Consider the following 15188-nt stretch of genomic DNA (forward strand, 5'->3'; position numbering starts at 1 on the left):
TAAATAAATAGTTCTTTAATTAAGTATATTTGATAAAATTTAAAATGGATGCCCCATTATAAGTCTGCTATAATCGCTACAACAAAATCTTATATATATTTCGTACAAAAGTACCTTTAATTCAATAGGACCTAGTATAATATAGATCCTTATAATAGACCTAGATTTGTCCAATACAGAATCTGTTCTTACGGACAGTTTAATTTGACAAACGACAAACTCGATCACTCGTAGAAGAATTCATTCGCGAAGCGAATCGTTTGAGGTCAAGTTTCTATATTAAATAAATCTTTTTTATTCATTTATAATCTTGTTATTTGCCCGGAATTTCTATATGATAAATTGACTTTATAGGCTTATAGATAACTATAATACATACATAATTCATGCATTGTAACAGCACTGAAGTTAGTTTCGCAGTCCGTCCTTTTCTATTGCATTTAAAATTATATTTCCATCATCAATTGTAGCACACTTCAGATTAAGTCTTAACAAGTAAAGTGTAAACAATGATTATTTTTAAATGCTATTTTAAGCATAGAAAACTCTTATTTCAATTAGATTCCTTTTACGTTTTTTCTCATCAACTTATTGAAAAATAGAACATTTTCCATGTCCCCTAAATTACTTACTCTTACTAATTGGCATCAAAACATAATTTAAATATAGAACTCGACAAAAACCGCCAAAATATACAACACAATATAATGTACATTCCATTTTCAAATAAGATCGTTCGAACATAGAACCAGGTATAAAAAAATGCCATAAAAAACCACCATATACCGATATAAATCGTACACGATGTACTGACAGATGGCGTTCCTGCAGAATCGCTCGATCTCGCTCGTGGACATGTACATAGACAACTCGGAGCCTTCGGAAAACGTCGGACAGATACACTTCTCCCTTGAATATGATTTCCAGAACACGACTCTCATCTTAAAAATCATCCAGGTTAGTACTGATATATATTAAGTAGCTAAGTTCGATTGATTTTTAATTTTTAAATAAGGTTTTATTTTACTTTTCTGTGATGTTAGTGGTATGTGGACGCTGTTGAATAATGAAGAGGCTCGTATCCTTTTCCTTAGCTTTTGAGTTGAATAATACATTCCCTTTCCTTACCTTTTGAAAGAGGACAACGTATTTGCACTACCTCTGCTAATGTTCATGGGCGGTGGTGATCGTTTACCATCAGGCGATCCATGACGCATCCAATTCTGCTATTTTAGTAAAATGACACAATAATATGAAATTAAAAACTTTTTAACGGATTTTAAACGCGATTTATTCATTATATTATAAACCCGAGCCTTCGAACAGTTTAGAGCGAGCGTGGTCACGGGGAGGCAAAAAAAGCACAAGAAAATACTAATATGATTCAATTAACAATCCATTACTCTTCAATTATCATTGAAACAAAATTCTTCTCCTGCAAAACTGGTCATAGTCATTTTAGATCGTAAATGAGACGCAAGGGTGTCTCAATGAGATATTGAGACAGTTCTCAGTGTTGCTACCCAAAATATACCCTGATATAGGCTTCCTACGGCAATTTAGTTGCTATTCTATTGATCACTAGCTGTTCGCCCCGGCTTCGCCCGTGGTACATATATAGTCTATGTTACTCGTGGATAATGTAGCTTTCGAATGATGAAAGAATTTTTAAAATCGTTCCAGTAGTTTTTGAGCCTATTCATTACAACCAAACAAACAAAGTTTTCCTCTTTATAATATTAGTGTAGATAAACATATTATAGCAGACTACTAACTCTGTCAAACCATTGTGATGCAAACCAGTTGAGACGCAATTGAAGAATTTTTAAATTAGCAGACTTGGATCTCAACTGTGACGTAAAAGAAATACGTCAGATAGCTCGTGCCTTTGTTTGCTACCAAACACATAGCTAATGCACAGATTACTATATATATATATATATATATATATATATATATATATATATATATATATATATATATATATATATATATATATATATATATATATATATATATATATATATATATATATATATATATATATATATATATATATATATATACTATAGATATACTCACGTTAATTAAGGTATATTTATTACATGATACCCGTTATACATTATCTTTAACTATTGTTTATATTTTCTTTTTCTTTTTTTTTTCTTTCTATAATTAATATGTAATAAAAGTGTTAAAATAAAATAAATAAATAAAATAAGTATATGTAATACTTATATGATAATCACGTAATAAAACTAGCAAACTAAATTTTCATGGTATAAATTTTCATCTCCTATTCTATCCCCTTGGTGGTAGAATTTATCAATATCCTTTTTCAGCGGATGTCAAAATCATAGTGACTATATTCATAGCAAATTTCAGCCCGATCGGTTTAGGATTTTGGGCTGTACGTTGATAGATAAGTCTGTGACCAATGTGTTTTATTGCCAACAATTGTCATCGAAAGATAATTTAAATATAGAATCCGATAACAGTCCGCCAAAATTCATGCCATAAAAAAGTACATTCCAATTTTCAAACAAGACAATTCGAATATAGAACCTCACCACAGATGTAAAATCATGCTACAATAAATCCAACGGATACTTACATAAATCCATGGCATAATCTGTGGCAAAATTCATGAAGAACCAAGAATGTTTCTTCAAGAACGGACTGTAAAACAAGTTTTATAATTTTAAAATACCCGGCGTCACTCGCGTGGTACCCGGGTAAAAAGTAGCCCATGTGCTAATCCAGACTATAGTCTATCTCTGTACCAAATTTTATACAGATACGATAAATGGTTTTCACTTTAAATGAAAGATTTATAAAAAAATTAAAACCCCCTTCAAATTGTTAGAACTAGACCAAATTTAAATAGAAACCCCATGAGAGGCTCACGCTTTTTTATACGTGGTGTTAAAGCTAGTATAAAAAAATCTTTCAACCATATTCACAAAAGGAGGTTATATATAATTCAACTGTATTTATTTTTACTTGAGAACTTTCGACTGGGGGAACTGGTTACTCTTTTAGTTTTTTTTTATTATTTAAAAGCTGATACATCGTGTACACCCAGTTAATATATTTCAATCAATTTGAAAATAACTTGTTTCATATGTTTATAAATATAAGATGAAACCATATGTATAAGCAAGTTAAATGACAATGTAAATATAATAATCAGATATACACAAAACATCACGACTCCAACGCGTTAAAATTTACAACAAATACGTTTGTATTGAAAACTACCTGCGTCAATTTGTTTTTTATATATCGCCGTACTTTGCGGTGGTCAATAAAATCAAATATAAATTTCCATTTGTATTTTGATTGTTAAATGTATTTTTATATCCAGATTCGACGCCTACGAACGTACATTTTCAATTAAAAACGAACTCTTTTATTTGTTTAATTTGCGTTCTGTTGATGCCGTGAGTTGTCTGTTGATAAAAATTAATTTTAACTATAACATACGTTATCCGTTTCTTATCATAAACTAGCTTTTGTTCGCGGCTTCGCACGCCTTAAATTCGGAGTTGTTTAGAAGATGCTATACATATAAACATTGTTCTTGACTCACTCTATCTATTAACAAAACTCCATCAAATACAATTGTGCAGTTAAAGATTTAAGCATACATAGGGATATAGGGACAGAGAAAGCGACTTTGTTCTATACTATGTAGTAATAATATGTATTTAAAAAACCATTCGCAGAGTCGACAGAATTTGTACAGTAAATTTATAATTTCAGACTTCAAAGAATAATCCTCACAAATAGAACGTTGAGTATGTCACCTCGAAGCTTTCGACGGCGTGAACCTATATCATGATCCTCTTTTTTTTTGAAAGCTCATGCCTGCCGTATGACATTAAAATGTTCTTATGTCATTTGATCTAGTTCCGACAATTTGATGGTATGATTGTGCCTGAATGCACATTAAAATTTACTAGCTAAACGCCCTGGCTTCTTCCGTGGTTCATATTATCGTGGTTACTATTTGCGCACTCGCGGTTTCACCCGCGTAAGTCCGTACCCCGTAGGAATATCGGGATAAAAAGTTGCCTATATGTTATTCCAGTTGTCCAGCTATCTACGTTCCAAATTTCATTGCAATCGGTTCAGTAGTTTTTGCGTGAAAGAGCAACAAACACACAAACATCCTTACAAACTTTCGCATTTATTATATTAGTAGGAGTAGGATATTAGTAGGAAGTACAATACTGTATTACAATATTATACTAATATTATAAAGCTGATGAGTTTGTTTGTTTGTTTGAACAGACTAATCTCAGGAACTACTGGTCCGATTTGAAAAAATCTTTAAGTGTTAGATAGCCCATTCATTGATTAAGGCTATAGGCTATATATGGACCACGGGCGAAGCCGGGGCGGACCGCTGGTATTACATATACATGACCATTCAAACGAATTAATTATCTTATTTAAGAAATAACGTTTGTATTGATTAAATTTGATGTAAAAGTCAGGCAAAATGAAATAGACCATCAACAAAATGCTAGAAGGATTTATTTCTAAGTTATTCGTATTTTTTCTAATGACATTTGACACGCAATTGACACAGAGGTCATTGAACTTTCATAATGCTAGTGGTCGTTGGTTGAAATTCGACTATAACCATAATTATGAGTAATTAGTCGTATGCGTGTGTGTGTAAATCCGTGGCTGTCTGTGGGTTGTTTTTTTTTCATTATTAAATGTATTTTATGTATTATTTAAAAATATAAGCATTATATACTCCTTCACTATGTAAATCTACTTGTTGTATGCGGTTTCGCCCGCATGGTCTAAACAAATGGTACAAAGTTTTATCCTCTTTTTATCCCTTTGTGAGCAGAATTTATAAAAATCCTTTCTTAGCGGATGCCTACATCATAGTGGCTCTCTGTATGCCAAATTTCACCTCGATCGGTCCAGTAGTTTGGGCTATGCGTTGCTACATCAGTCAACCTATGCATTTTATATTAAATCGATAAGTGTGACCAATTTCCCCTCCGTACATGCATTATCCTAAACGATGTAATGATTTCCCACATGTAAATAGATAAGCTAGATTAAAGATTTCTAGATTAGATTAAATTTATAGTTAATCACTTTAATGTATGACTAAAATAAAACCATATTACAGGGGAAGGACCTCCCAGCCAAGGATCTCAGTGGAACATCAGACCCTTACGTTCGAGTCACTTTGCTGCCTGATAAGAAGCATCGGCTGGAGACCAAGATTAAACGCCGCACCCTCAACCCGAGGTGGAATGAAACGTTCTACTTTGAAGGCTTTCCGATACAGAAGCTGCAGGCGAGGGTACGTAAGCTATAGAAATAACTAGCATTCCGCCCGCGACTTTGCGCGCGTAGTCACGGGTAAGATAGACTCGGGGGGTTACCGACAAAGCTCCCGTTCCCGTTAGATTTCCGGGATAAAAACTATCCTATGTCCTTTCTCGGGTCTAAAACTATCTCTATACCAAATTTCAACCTAATCGGTTTAGCCATTCTTGAGTTATAAATAGTGTAACTAACACGACGATTCTTTTAGATATATAGATTACAGATTACGTTCAGCTAGTTTAATGTAACAGCACAATAAAAAATACGTTTATTTCAATGATAAAAATCGGAGATAGACATTGTGATACAAGGAACAGAAATAAAATTAAAATGCCTGTTTGGTAAAGTTAAAAATTTATTTATGGAACAAGGTATACGCTTCTACAACGGAATTTCTCATGGTATTAAATCGTAGAGCAGTGCTAAATTCAAAAACTATATTAAAAATGTATTAGTTCAGAGAGACTACTATAGCATTAATGAATGTATGGAAGATGAAAATCCATGGAATTCTATCGCTAAGAAGCACAGGATAACTCTTTGGCCTCATTGTTATGTACATGTTACATATTATGTAGAATTAAAATGTAAAATTTATATTATTTTAAAAGAGTACTACAAAACTTGCTGCTGGCTCTTTGTAGACACAACCGAACCGGTAGGAATATTCAAACTGTGTACTGAACATTCAAAAGTGTTTCTATAAGAAGTCTAATTGAATAAATAAATGTTTGAGTTTGATATGTCATACAGTATATAAGTCTAAGAGACAAGTTATATAAAGAAAAATGAAACAACTATATCTTATATCTTTAAACGAGCAATTCTTGTATAAATATATCTTGTATATATATAATTGGAATCTCGGAATCGGCTACAACGATTTTCATGAAATTTAGTATAAAGGGGGTTTCGGGGGCGATAAATCGATCTAGCTAGGAATCTTTTTTAGCTCCAACGATGGAGCCGATTCCGAGATTCCAATTATATATACAAGAATTGCTCGTTTAAAGGTATAAGATTCATAGTCATAGACGAAATTTAATCACATAAGAACACACGCAACTAATAAACAGGCAAAACACAGAATTTACAAGGAAGAAACATAATCGCAGAACAACAATTTAAAAGTAAATAAATAGAAATAATTTACATTGTTTAATGCATTATTCGCATAACTATCCAGGTCGCAATTACGATCCTGAACTTCTGACTCATTAGTGTAACTTCACTTGCAGTGAAATTGACCCACAAACACATTTTCACTATTTAGATATTGTTATAAAGTAAAACTCTGTAAATATACAGGTGTTCTGTGAGTGTTTTTTATGTCATCGTCGGCAATGGAGCTGGTGGGTCGCCTGATGGTAAGCGCTACCACCGCCCATGTGGTGAGGCGTAAGTCGATGCAGACGTTACGGTAAATGTTAAAACTGCGTTATGACGATTCAAAAGTGTTTCTTTAATACATGAAGTCTAATGGAATTAACAAATATTTGACTCGCGTATTTATATTTCGATACAAGACGCTCGTCCCGGCTCTGCCCGGATATCAAGATTTCTGTTTTATCCCAGGATAAACGTATACTATCACGCAAGTCAGCTCATAACCTGTCTGTGTGCCAAATTTCACCAAAATCCGTTCAGTAATTTCAGCATGACTAACGGACAAACATCCAAACGCACAAACTATCACATTTATAATATTAGTGCGACAGAGTGATTTGATAGTTTGATACATCAGGTTTTTTTTTAAGTTAGTAAACTCAAGATAAAAAGTCAATGTTTATGAGAAATTTTGAAAGAATAGAAAAAATTTGATCACGAAGCAGGATTCGAACCTGCGTATCTTGCCTAACCGTAGCAACGCCTAGCCTCTCGGCTACCCGTGATCCTGCCACAGTAATCGGGTGGCCGCGAGGCTAGGCGTTGCTACGGTTAGGCAAGATACGCAGGTTCGAATCCTGCCTCGTGATCAAAAATTTTCTATTCTTTCAAAATTTCTCATTTATAAAGCATTTCAATGCTATAAAACTAAAAATTAAAGTCAATGTTTATTTTCATTGAATTTCTTGGCGCATATATAAAGTTGCGACTTTGTTATCCATTTTATTTCTAAAATGCTTTTAAAGTACGTTAACTTAAACTTGGAAACTAGAAACAATATTCAAGTTAAAAACTTTATACATTTCAATGTATATACGGTTGAACGACTTAGTGTAACATGTTTCAGTTGTATTGAAGTATAAACTAGCTAGCGGTCCGCCCCGGCTTCGCCCGTGGTACTTATATAGCCTATAATCTTGAAAATAAATAGGCTATCTAACATTGAAATAATTTTTGAAATCGTCTACTGGTCCAACTTCAAAAATTCCTGAGATTAGCGCGTTCAAGCCTACAAACAAACAAACTTTTCAGTTTTATAATATTAGTATAGATGCTAATCAATATAGCTATTATTTGTGAAACTATAAAAAAAACTCGGGAGGAGCTAGAGCTAGTAGTTAGTCCTAATTTCTTTCATACTAATCCTACTAATATTATAAATGCGAAAGTTTGTAAGGATGTGTGTGTGTATGTTATTCTTTCACGCAAAAACTACTGAACCAACTGCAATGAAAATTAGTACGTAAACAGCTGCACAACTGGAATAAGATATAAGTAGCTTTTGATCCCGATATTCGTACAGGATATGGACTTACGCGGGTGAAACTGCGGGGCAGCTAGTATATAATGCAAAATAGACTTCTTAATAACATAAAAAAGGATTCAGAGCATATATATTTTCTTAAGTTCTCGGCACTAACAGATTGTCGAGCCTTAACTTAGTGATAAGTAAATAATATGACTCTAAAAGGCATCCATTAAAAACAATCAGAAAACGCCTCACGTATATAATAGACGCCCCGAAGGTATTTCTAAAAGATGTAAGAAAAGAAAGAAAGAAAACAAGCTTTATTGCCACATAAAAAAAAAACACAAATCAATGGAAAAAGTAATATAAATTAAAATTAACATAAAAAAATTAACATGGCAATCGGGACAGACTCAGCCATGCTGACGGGCTTTAACCCCCGAACAGCGCTGATTTTAGTCTTTTAGATTGTCTAGTTAAATAAATGCTTGAGATTGAGTTAAAGTCTTAAATGTGATTATTCTAGCTATTCAGTAGTTTAATTTAATTTTTAGCTTTATTGTATTGAAATGCTTTATAAATGAGACATTTTGAAACAGAAAAAAATTGATCACGAGGCGGGATTCGAACCCGCGTGTTTTTGCCAAAGGCACGCCTAGCCCATCGGCCACCCGTGATCCCGCCACAGTAATCGAATCTCTTCTACTCTTTCGGCTTTATGTGCCTAAGAGACACCCCATCTATTGAGATGATTTAGAACCATCACAAACAATACGAAACATTATTAACGGTTTGGCAAAAAGACGCGGGTTCGAATCCCGCCTCGTGATCAAATTTTCTATCTATTCTTTCAAAATTTCTTATTTAATAGTTTTTAAGTTTAATATATAATTTATTTCAGGTGCTACATCTCCACGTATTTGATTACGATCGCTTTTCACGCGACGACTCTATTGGGGAAGTCTTTCTACCTCTTTGTCAAGTGAGTATTTAAGTCGAAAGAAATAACATTATTCAACGTTTTTTTCCTTTGTTTCTTAGGATTTAACTCAAAAACGACTGTATCGATGCTTCTAATTGTTTTACCATTAGAAAGTTTTATCTTTAGTGTATAGCATAAGCTATTTTTTAGCCTAAAATAAGACGGATGAAGCTAGGACAAGAGCATATAATATGTTGTAGTGATACTCTGGGGGAATGGCTTACATGTCAATAGGAAGGTAGGTCTTTAATTCACACAGGCTTCCATTAGATCTTCTTTGTCATAAGGCAAAGAAAATGTACATTATTTTTAAGTTTTCTTTGAACAATTTTGTTGAACAGTAAATAAATAAACAAATAAGTTCTAGCAGCCCTTCTGGCGAATAACAGTTTGGCTCCTTGTGTACTATGGGGCTGATACAATCATTATGATGCAGACAATCTATTTCCTTTTATCAATCAAATTATATACTTCACTAATATTCCATCATATAACGGGACTTTAACGTTTTTATTCACAATTAAAATTTTGGTATGGCTGAGCTAATCAAAACAAAAAAAATCATAAAAGAGATGATAAATAAAATTTATGTATAAGTAATAAATATCCAATCTTAGAACTTTGTGCAACTTTTGCTCCGCTGATGAAAAATTTCCTCAAATTGTCTGAAACTTTTGACGCCTGTTAAAATTGATGAGCAAAACTGCTGCCGCACGTTTTGTCTCTAATTATCTTAACTGTTTCGGTCTAATTAAAATTTAAATTCACAAACTCCGTACAATACTTATACCTAATATATATTGACAAAGATCTTATATTAATACTTGTAACTTTACTAGCTTTATTCAATATCTACAGAGTAAGATATTGTTTCAAAGTATAATAAATTGCCATTTAATATCTCGCTACGATTTTGCTGGAACACCTCAATTCATATCAAATATCAATTCAACTTATTTCATATAATTCTGGTATTTCATGTTCGTCCTAAATAATTAAATGCGAATAATTTCGTGAGAATTTCTTGTAACTTGGCGTTAAAATATTCTTATAAACGCGTATTTATTCTAAAGAAGAAATAAAAAATATCCAATTTCGCAATAATACGCACGCAATATTATAACGTAATGTCTATTTAAAATTTTCCAGGTGGACCTTAGTGAGAAACCATCCTTCTGGAAAGCTCTGAAACCACCGGCCAAAGACAAATGTGGTGAGCTGCTGACCTCCCTCTGCTACCATCCCAGTAACAGTGTCCTCACACTGACGCTGCTCAAAGCCAGGAATCTAAAAGCGAAAGATATCAATGGGAAATCTGGTGAGTTCATTATATATTCTACTATAAATAGGGAATAGAATGTATATATAATATGTCCTCAGTAAAGGCCCCTCCTTGCGTCGTATTCCACGCATTCGAAGCAAGAGGAGGCAACTAAATCGCCGTTAAACTAAAACTGCGTTTTAGTTAGCCTACTGAATATGTGGATACATTTTATTGCTTTTTGATACTTGATGCACCCCGCACGCAAAAACTACTGAACCGGTTGCAATGAAATTTGGTACGTAGATAGCTGGACAAGGACACACAGGTAACTTTTTCTCGATATTCCTACGGGATACGGAATTACGCGGGTGAAACCGCGGGGCGCAGCTAGTTTATAATAAAACATTATGTTAAATATGAAAAATACATCTAAATCTTATTTATTCTTACAAAAAACGTCTAACATATAACGCTACTCTCGTAAATTTACCCCGTGTGCACAAAATATGATCATTAAGAAAGCTATTACATTCATATTTTCATTATTTAGTAAGCCTAAAATAGCCTCGGCTACATAATTTAATACCACTCAAAGGGATTAGGGGAAATACATACCTTTATGTTAACTCTAATACTATTATGAAAAGCACTACTAAAAGGAGCCCAGCTAAAAGTATATATTGGGTCTCGAGTCAAACGCAATTAATATTATTTCCTCAATTACATTTCGCCATGATCGCTGACGCTATAAGTTATATCCTGCCTCAATCATTAATCCAATCTGCAGACGCGAAGCCACACTCGAGATAGCGATGGAAGTTTTCGGTACATTGCGTTCCATGGACGTGTCTAGAACATTCTTTCGATTGGATTGTGGCATTGAATGATTGCTTTGTTTTCACAAGAAATGCACTTTTGAACATGTTTTGTAGCGGATTCTTTTCATTCATGCAGTGGATGCTTTTTATTTCTAATTGTTTCCGGAAAATCATGCGCAAAAATATAACGAATGTTTTATTTTTATCTGGAGGTACGATGTTATTTAATCCTGGCGATTCGAATGCTTGGAATGTAGCTATTGTGCTGTCACCGATCCTTGATTAGTATACAAAGTTTGAATGAAAGCTGTCCGTTTAATGTGGGTTAAAACGAGTCGATATTAGCTTATGTTTATAATTAAGTATCTCATGAAAGTGACTTTATGTCTTAATTGCAATCTTAAACGGGGTCTTAATTTGCTAAGAATAAGGGATGTTTTCTCTAGAAAATCTTAAGTGAAATCGTCCGGATCCGTCGGTTTATATAAAAAAATGTTTATATATTAATATATTATATTCCTTCTAATTTATTTATTTGGTTATCAGAATGACTGTCTGAGGCCAATTATACTTGTATACTTGGATACAAGTATAATTTTAATAGCCACATTGACCAGTGTCGGTAATTTACGTTCTTTTAATAAATAGATGCTGGATTCAAGAATTTTCTCAACATTTGAATTCATTAATTAAATCAAAAATTTTACAGTATGTTAATTTTACAGTAGTAAATTTTTTCGTTATAGGAATAAAACTAGTTGCACCCCGCGGTTTCACCCGCGTAAATCCGTATCCCGTAGGAATATCGGGATAAAAAGTTGCCTATATGTTATTCCAGCTGTCAAGCTGTCTAAGCTTTTGCGTGAAAGAGAAACAAACACACACACACATCCTTACAAACTTTCGCATTTATAATATTAGTTGGAAGTGCAAACACAAAATTTATAGATCTCCTAATTACCGACACATATTGCTAGTTTGTCAAAACAGAATCATCAAAATTGGTTCACCCTGATGAAATACAAAAAACAGTCGAATTGAGCACCTTCTTCTTTTTTGAAGTTGGTTGAAAATTTACCTGAAATAATATCTGCATTAAGTGATGATAGAATAAATATATATATATATATATTTATTCTATCATCACATATATATAAATATCTATTGAAATAATCGTTATTTATCATATTTCCAGCTAAATCTAGTTTCGTATATTTAATGCTCACCAAATTCGTACCGAAGTAATTACCAGGATATGGAAAAAGAAAAACACGATCTACAGCACCATACTTTCAACTTTAACACCACACGTTAAAGTACAATTAAGCTTAGCTAAAACCAGAACACCAGACGTTCCGGCGGAATCGAGTTTTCTCGATCATTTAAAGATCTAGTTACATTTAAAATACTCCAGTTTTTATCTCAACATTTCCTTTTTTAATTCGTCTCGAGTTACGTTCGAGTGGAAAAGCGAAGTTTCGCTTATGAATCAAGAAGTAACGTGAGCCCAATTAAGAAGAGATGATGGCCATATTTCAAAGACGATGGACCAATTTGTTGGGCGACGGGTGTTAAATTTTTCTCTAATTAGACACCAGGAAGTGTCGTTTGGAGGGAATATTTTATGGATGGCTAGCTGTTGTCTGCAGCTTTTCCCGCGCCTAATAATTTTTCATTGTACAAACTTTCATCCCCTATTTTATCCCCTTGGCGGTAGAATTAATCAAAATCCGTTCTTAGCGGATGCCGACGTCATAACATCTATCTGCATGCCAAATTTCAGCCCGATCCGTCCAGTGCTTAGTATATATAGATACATATATAAAAGTCACCTTTGAGTTTTATATATATAGTATATATATACTAGCATACCCGGCCACGCGTTGCTGTGGCTGAGTAATTGAAAAAATATATACAGATTGGGATAATTAATCGAAATAAAAACTATCCTATATCTTAAGTTGGACCAAATTACACATAAAATGCCAAATTTCATCAAAATCCGTTGAGATGGTGAAGAGTTCATTGGGAACATACATGGATTTTTATATATTAAGATATATAGATTATTTTCTATAAAAAAGACACTGGGTCACTCCCAGTATTATATATATTATATTATTATATAATACTGGGAGTATACCACTCCAGATTCTAAAATGGGCCCAAATGACAACAATTCCCTATCAAACACAAAAAAAATCGCGTCAATCGTTTGAAACCCGCGGAGTTATCGAGTAACAAAGGCAAAAACTTCTCCTCTTTGGCAACGTCGGTTATATAAATAACTAGACCCACGTCCTGACTCCGTCCGGATATCAAAATCCTTGTTTTATCCCACGGAAGAATTTAAGCGAAATGAAAAGTGTCCTATCACCCAAATCGGCTCATACCTTGTATACCAAATTTCATCAAATCCGTTGAGTAGTTTTGTCTGATTAACGGCCAAACATCCAAACAAACTTTCACATGTATGATATTAGTATAAAGTGTTATAAAGATTGCTCGGAAATGTTTTGGAGACGCGTTCGGAGCACATTTTTCACTCAATAGCGATTTCGAGTGAGATAATAAGCGTGGGGTCTTAGGTTTACAGTAGGGATATGGCTAAAGTCGCTCAAGGTATAATCATGAGCTACTGGGGGTCCCCTCCAGCATCACCGATGGTACATTACATATATAGCCTACTAGCTGCGCCCCGCGGTTTCACCCGCGTAAGTCCGAAACCCGTAGGAATATCGGGATAAAAAGTTGCGTATATGTTATTCCAGTTGTCCAGCTGTCTGCGTACCAAATTCCATTGCAATCGTTTAAGTAGTTTTTGCGTTAAAGAGCACCAAACACACACATCCTTACAAAATTTCGCATTTATAATATTAGTTGGATAGTTGGATATAATAGGATGTTACTAAAAAAACACTTAGCTATCCCACGGTGAAAGATTTTTGTAAATTGGTCTAGTACTTCCTGAGATTAGCGGATTTCGGAGATTCTTATTTTTATTATAGAAAGTACAGACGTTAGTTACGCGTTTTAATAAAACGGATTATAACTGTACCATCACAGAACCAAGGCGGTATGGTACAGTGGTTAACGCTTGAGTAGAACCGAGGGGGCCTGGGTTCGATTCCCGGTCGAAAAAATATCTCGATCTAGCAGAAGGCTGATCACTTACAGAAAATCGATCAGTGATACATATATATATCATCTGCCCCATACCCCACTAGGGGACACGGGACTTCACTTATCACGCATCCGACAATCATCATCATCATCATCAGCCCATATATGTTCCCACTGCTGAGACACAGGCCTCCTATGAGGGTTAAGGTAATAATCTACCACACTGGCCAAGTGCGGGTTGGCACATGTCACATGTCGTCGAATTTTTGATTCTCAGAAACGCCGGTCTCCTCACGATGTTTTCCTTCACCGTTTTGAGCAATGATGTTATCCACATGTGCAGACTGAAAAATCAATTTATTTCTTGCACGCTCGCCTGGTTTCGAACCCCGACTTATCGAAGTCCGAGGTCCTAACCACTGGGCCACCTCTCGTATATATAAGTATATAAGACATATAACCTGCCAATTTCGAATTCCAGATCCCTACGTAAAGGTATGGCTGCAGTTCGGCGACAAGCGAATTGAGAAACGCAAGACGGCCGTTTTCAAATGCACCCTGAACCCGGTGTTCAACGACTCCTTCTCCTTCAACGTGCCCTGGGAGAAGATACGGGAGTGCTCCCTCGACGTTCAGGTGATGGACTTCGACAATATCGGCAGGAACGAGCTGATTGGCCGGATATTACTCGCTGGTTAGTTAATATTGGATGATTGTCTAACTTTGTATTAACTTGTAAAGTTTATGATATTATTTTTGTTTATTAACACTAGATGGCGCTGCTCGTGTTTAAGTCGCGCTAGCGAAATAGTTTCATCATTAAACATAAGAAATGACGGTTATAGTATTTGTCTTGTGTAAACGTAAATAAATAGTTATATTAGTGTTGAGTGTTTTAGTGAATCCCGCGAAACTTCAAATTTATACATATAGACTACAGGCCCATATAGAAAAAATTACGGGTCATTTGAACCACCAGGTGACCTATCTAGAACGATATAA

General features: G+C 34.3%; 1 protein-coding gene across 7 annotated transcripts in view; it reads left to right on the forward strand.

Annotated features, from left to right (window-relative positions):
* The window catches only part of LOC119838154 (synaptotagmin-7), a 323559-nt gene that overhangs the window by 303265 nt on the left and 5106 nt on the right, over positions 1–15188 (forward strand). For 6 of the 7 annotated variants that reach the window (XM_038363988.1, XM_038363991.1, XM_038363993.1 and 3 more), the window contains 5 exons: positions 817–957; positions 5162–5338; positions 8901–8981; positions 10131–10299; positions 14668–14880. In XM_038363988.1, coding sequence (XP_038219916.1) covers positions 817–957; positions 5162–5338; positions 8901–8981; positions 10131–10299; positions 14668–14880 — 781 coding nt within the window. The remainder of the gene's footprint in view (positions 1–816; positions 958–5161; positions 5339–8900; positions 8982–10130; positions 10300–14667; positions 14881–15188) is intronic. The other variant, XM_038363989.1, reaches the window with a different exon arrangement.

The sequence above is a fragment of the Zerene cesonia genome, unplaced genomic scaffold (genome assembly GCF_012273895.1).
Source record: "Zerene cesonia ecotype Mississippi unplaced genomic scaffold, Zerene_cesonia_1.1 Zces_u001, whole genome shotgun sequence".
Lineage (NCBI taxonomy): Eukaryota > Metazoa > Arthropoda > Insecta > Lepidoptera > Pieridae > Zerene > Zerene cesonia.